Genomic DNA, 6,000 nt, shown 5'->3' on the forward strand with positions numbered 1-6,000 from the left:
TATTATTTCGTCAGGGTAGACTGACTCAAAGTTCTTTGAAAGTCTGTCTTACCTTGGAGAGTAATCATTTCTGTATGTACTGTCAAAATTTGGCGGCTTAAATCAAATCCAAAATCAAGTTATTGGCACTTTTTCTCTGGACCATACTTTCAGACAAGTATTGCCTTCATTGGGATATGGATTTAGAGTATATTTGAATCAACTGGTATTTCTGCACAGTACAGAGACTCCAACCCCAAGCACCTTCTGATCTGGAGATTCTCCCGCCCGAAACCCCTAGCAAACGGGAGACTCCAAGTTGATGTGCGCGAAGCGCAAAGTTCCTAGGGTTCTAGATGTTCTCTGGTGCTATCTAAGGCTTATTTTTTCAACATACGATAGCAATAAGTAAGAAATCCTCTCCACCAGGAGACACAGAGCCAGGGCGGGAGAAATCAAATCTCCAGCGGGAGAACGGGAGATTTTGCAAAACTGGGTTTTCGGCGGGAGATCTCCCGTCGAAAATGGGAGAGTTGGAGTCTCTGACAGTATACCTGAGTGGCCCTAATCTTTAAATCCTCTTTTCTCTCTTTTCTATAAAAGTGCACCTTCTATCTCTCTTATTGTAATCATCTTTTACCTGTTGAGGACAAGTTTCGAGTATACTCGGGCAGGTGTCTATGGGAAATGGCCTGCTGTTGCTACAACACGCATTTCCCACAGACACTTGCCTGAGTGTACTCAAGACTTGTTCTCAATGGATTAAAAGCGTAAAGCTGGTTATTAAGCAATTATCATAGATGAGTTTAATATTGATGTACCAGTGATGATAATGAGTAGCCTCTTCAGTGTAAGCTTTATTATTTCTGAGCAACCAGCTATCAATATTGGTGCAGCATTATTCATGACCCTTTCTTGTACATTGTACCTTGATTCAAAAGAGACATGTTAATCAGCTGGTCAGTGGATGTAAGCTCTCCGCAGGATTTGAACCCTGAATTGTTTTTTTTAAAGTCCGAAAACCCCATCCACTAAACCGCAATGCACTTTTAATACTCTCTGATTGCATTCACAGACTCAACGCGGGCTTGCCATAGGTCTTGCCACTAGCGGATCATATGCCGGATATGGCCTGTCGTATGCATTCATTGCACTTGTGGAGCTTATAGGCTGGAGGTGGTCCTACATCAGTGCTGGCATAGGGGGCGCTGTACTGGGTATTCTCACCCTGTTGACAGTCAAAAATCCACCGGCAACAAACGACGTAAGCCCTTACTAGTCCGTTATTGTTGCATCACATCTGAGCTGATGTGTGATATTTAAGTAGAAGTACAGTGCATTCCCGTTAAAACGAACACGGTTATAACGAAATATAAAGTCAGATCGCAACATTACTGGCTCTATGTATTTTCATTGTTTATTTGTTTGGTTGTAAGGAAATTCTGATATAACGAAAGGAAACTGCCAGTTCCGAGGACTATGTTATAACGACAGTCCACTGTACAGTATTAAACACCAAAATATAATGTATTATCTGTAGAAGCTTTATGGTACTAAGTGTAGATTTTTTGTTTTGTTTTGTGTTGTTGGCATGCCATTATTTTGTGTGAAGCAAGTGACAAAGACACAGCACATTTCTGTATGTTACTCTATGTACAGCTCAACGTCCATATCTAGTGCTAGACTCTTAGTAAGTCTGCTGCTGTTAATGATTGAAGGTCCTATTTTGAAAAAAAAAACACAAGCTGCTTTTAATAGATATACATGTGTGCCTATCACAAGTGTGATGACTGCTAAAGACTATAATGCTACATCCTTTTGTAGGCAAGGTGGATATGATTGTCTACATTTTTAAAATTCCTTGTACATTTGTGTATTAAAGTGTCTTGTATTTTCCAAGGTTGTCAAATGTCAACTGATAGCATGATTAGTGATAAGAGTGATAGCCGAATATGTCCAACCTTTATAAACAGAACTGAAACTGCTGTGTCATATTTCTTCTTTTTATTGAGGGCATTAATTAGATTTCCTGATAAGTTGTTTTCGTCGCTAGGGTGATAAGACCTTGTATCTGCAATTTTGGTGAAAATGACTTATTTGGATTATTGGTCAAATAATGGGTTAAGTGATGTCCTGTCCGAATCCCAACTGTCTTACTCCAGAAATGAAGCCACCACGGCATGCCAAAGGAAAGGCTGTCCCATTCGCCACAGTGCTTTGACCCATGGTTTTTGGCTCTCCTGAACATTGGACATTTTGTAGATACGAGGTCTTATCGCCCCAGCGACATTTTGCTTTTGTTGTTGTTACCTCCGCCAAGGGAGGAGGTTATGGTTTCATCAGCGTTGATTTGTTGGTTTGTTTGTTTGTTTGTTTGTTTGTTTGTTTGTCTGTGTGCAAAATAACTCAGAAAGTTGAGCACAGATTTGGATGAAACTTGCAGGAAAGATAGAGAATGATACAAGGAACAGATGTTTAAATTTTGGTAGTGATCTGGAAAATTTTATGGATTTTATGAAGGATTTTTATATTTTAGCAGGTAGGGTCAATGAACCTGGGAGTTCAAACTGCGCATTTTTTAGGTTTTCATACGTGCACCAAAGTGCTTGCTCTAGTTTCTGCTAGGTTGCACCGCACAGCTGCTTATGACGTCTTCTATATTGGGAAATGAGCGATTTTTCAGCATGCATAGGCCTCATGTACGTATGGTTGGAAATCGCTGATCTCTATGGAAGAGCAAGATCATTGGTGGAAAGTACCTGCTTGGATGAGATCTGCACTCTCAATGTGCTTTTCTGGTTGTTGTTGTTTTTTTTTTTTACATGTTATAATCCCCAACATAGAATCATAGGGATGCTGAGCTTCAACAGTGTTCCCCACCACAGCGGCAGCATTTCATTCTTTTTGTCCATTCGAATAGCAGCACTTCTAAACAGATGGCCATTTGAGTTGATTGATTAAGGAGTTGGATCAACGCAGCCACTCTTAGTTTTGGTGACAGCGCCCTCATTGTTTTGACTTTCAGACCCCAGATTAAGAATACGTAGACGCCCCATCTATCTTTATATAGGGGATGCATTTGTTTTGTGCGGTGAGCAATTTCATCTATATAGTGAGAATGAAAGTGCATCTTTTGTGGTGCTTGGTATTTTGCAGTTTATTCATATTTTTCTTTCTTTCCTTCTTTGTTTTGGAGAATGGATGTGTTGAGCTGCAAACTAGTATCTTCTTGCAAAAATTAAGTATGATTTTTTTTTCATCACCCAAAATATGAAAACATCTTTTTTAATGTTTAAAGAATATGTGTTTTTATCAGATCATTAAAGCATGTGTGATAGGTGAAGTATTCCCCACTTTATGTTATGATCTTTGCATATTATGTTGTTGTTGTTGTTTATTTCACTGTGCATCAGTATGCTGTTTTTGTATATTTTGCATAGTAAACTACAGATGTTGGTAGCTTTTCAAATGATATAGAAATTTTCAAACTTTATTTCTTGTTTATCACTAAAAAGATTCATCTGATTGGAATATCAACTGGGTAGATGTTCATTTTATCAGACTCAGTTGCAAATTACGTGTTCTTTGATGAGACTTTCGCCTACTGGATCTGTCAGCTTCTTCTCATCAAGAACAGGTAATTTACAACTGACTGTGACAAAATGAACATATACCCAGTTGATATTACAATCAGATGAATCTTTTTTTTTTATGTCTCAGTGATGTAGGTTTACATCCCCATCAAGGTGATATCAAGCATATATGGATGTTGAATTTGATGACTGATCAAGAGTTAGGGGTTTACGATGAATCTTTGGCTTTTATTTTGCCCATTTATTTTGTCTTCGAACAGAGAGATGGAGTGGCAGCTCTTCCTAGGTCCTTCAAGGACATCTGGAATGCACTGACCCCTCAGCCGTGGATCATTCTCTCGCCCATATTCCTTGCCTTTGCCTGCAAGATGGGCTACCAGTACACGCTGAGCTACAACCTCAACAACTACTTCGGGGAGTACTACCCCTCCTTCCAGACGGACGCCATCCTGAGCTGGATGCTCCCGGTCGCCGGCATCGCCTCCTATGTCATGGGAGGCTTCCTGAGCGACCTTGTGGGGAGGCGGTTCGGCGCCAGGGGAAGACTGTCGGTCATTGTCATTCTGGAGGTAAAAGGGGGTGTGGTGGGATGATGGTTAGTCCAGACGGGTCTAGGGCAATTACATTTGTACTTCAGACCCTTCCCCTGACCCTAACCCTAATCCTAATCCTGAACCTAATCCTAACCCTAACCCAATAGAAAAGTGCAGCAAGCATCATGATGTCATCTGCCTGGGATTGGCAGCTCAGAAGCCATAGCAAATGTGGTTCAAATTGTGCCCTGTAAAAGAATCCGGAAGATTCTTATAGCCACCATGTTTTTTGTTTGTTTGTTTGTTTGTATGTTTGTTTGTTTGTATGTTTGTTTGTTTGTCTTTTGATGGTTTGGTTTGTTTTTAAATGACACAATGACTCAGTTCAAACAGGATGCAACAGAAACTACAAATATTTGTATTAGATCTGTTTATGTCTTTCAGGAATACACTTGTATGAAGTTGATTTAGGGGTTCTTGTTTTTTGTTTTTTGTTTTCATCTGTATGTGAATTAAAAATGTCACACCAGCCCTGTAAGTTATGGAATAAACTTTTCACTCTCAGAGGGGCTAGAAGTTAATCTTCCTCCATTTGAGATTGTATGTTGAAAGGCTCTACCCAGAAACTAGTCTTGCTGATGGGATGTGCCAGGATATGATTTGATGTGGAATATTTTAAAATAAAAGGTGTGAAGTAATAAAATTTTGTGTACATGACTTTTATTCCTTAAGTGCCCTCCCCATTCAGTAGTGGCTACAACTGTAGGTAGAAAGTTGCTGGTACATGATGATCGACATATTATATGTGCCTTAGCAGTAGTATTGGAAAACATGCAACTAACAAGCTTCAAATAAAATCTACTCTGGCACGATAGATACTGCCATGGTCCAATATTTCGTAATTGATTTCTGTAAATTTTGTTTTAACATGTACCCACAGTAATCTCAAACTCTGCAGTATTTGGTCTGCTTTGGAAACAAGCTAATAGCTTCATCTCATTTCCTGTGAAATGTGATGTCCAATGTTTGTTCGATTGTTAATTTGTTTGTTTGTTTGGTTGTATTGTGTCTACAGATAATCCAGATTCCGCTCTACATCCTCTTTATCACACTGGATCTCCCCTTTAATCTCATCACCGGCGGATTGTCCATTGTCGCCGGAGACGGCTGGTTGGGCATCGGCTTGTCCGCCATGGCCGACATTGTCTCCCAGAACATCCGGACAGTGGTCTATGCCCTCTTCTTCTGCGTCATGGACGTGCTGGGGGGCAGCGTCATGGTGGCCATCTCGCCCATCACGGAGGCCATCGGGTTCCGGGCCGCCCTCCTGTGGTTCGGCACGGGCATGGTGGTCGGAGGAACGCTGATGATCCTCCTGGCCATCCTGGCACTGACCATCAAGCAGAGGAGGGGAGGGATCGACCCCGACGAGCCCCTTCGAGTTCACCAGGAATCTGAAAGAGCTCCGCTCATCGACAAGGAAACAACAAGCATGTCTTAGTGGCACAATTATTTGATGCACATATATACCTAAATAATATCTTTATGTCCATGTCTGTTTGTTTGTCATATATTTGCAAAAGGGCACAATGTAAAATGTCATATACGACAGCTTTAATGAATTAATTGTGTGCAATGAGAATTACAATTCTGATATCTGTTTCTGTGATATCTGTAATTAGTTTTGGCATCTGATATTTTAGCTGAAATTCAGATGCGCCTATTATAAAGGGACATTGTGTCCAACTCTACAACAACAACAAAAAAGACACTGAAAGAATCAAAGCAACAGTGGTAAAAATTGACAGAGAAAGCCTTTCACTTGAGAAGGAAAAGGGCTTTAATGCTGTTATATATTTCAATGGCATATTAGTTCTAAAGTGTCCACTTATGAC

General features: G+C 40.3%; 1 protein-coding gene across 1 annotated transcript in view; it reads left to right on the forward strand.

The window, feature by feature from the left end:
- Positions 1–5,606, forward strand: part of LOC139715384 (MFS-type efflux pump MSMEG_3705-like) — a 29,695-nt gene extending 24,089 nt beyond the window's left edge. Inside the window, exons 5-7 of the mRNA XM_071626958.1 lie at positions 1,055–1,243; positions 3,833–4,141; positions 5,181–5,606. Of these exons, the coding sequence (XP_071483059.1) occupies positions 1,055–1,243; positions 3,833–4,141; positions 5,181–5,606 (924 nt within the window). The remainder of the gene's footprint in view (positions 1–1,054; positions 1,244–3,832; positions 4,142–5,180) is intronic.
- Positions 5,607–6,000: the final 394 nt, after the last annotated feature.

The sequence above is a fragment of the Diadema antillarum genome, unplaced genomic scaffold (assembly GCF_040938485.1).
Source record: "Diadema antillarum isolate AM-2024a unplaced genomic scaffold, OU_Dant_1.0 scf00000048, whole genome shotgun sequence".
NCBI lineage: Eukaryota > Metazoa > Echinodermata > Echinoidea > Diadematoida > Diadematidae > Diadema > Diadema antillarum.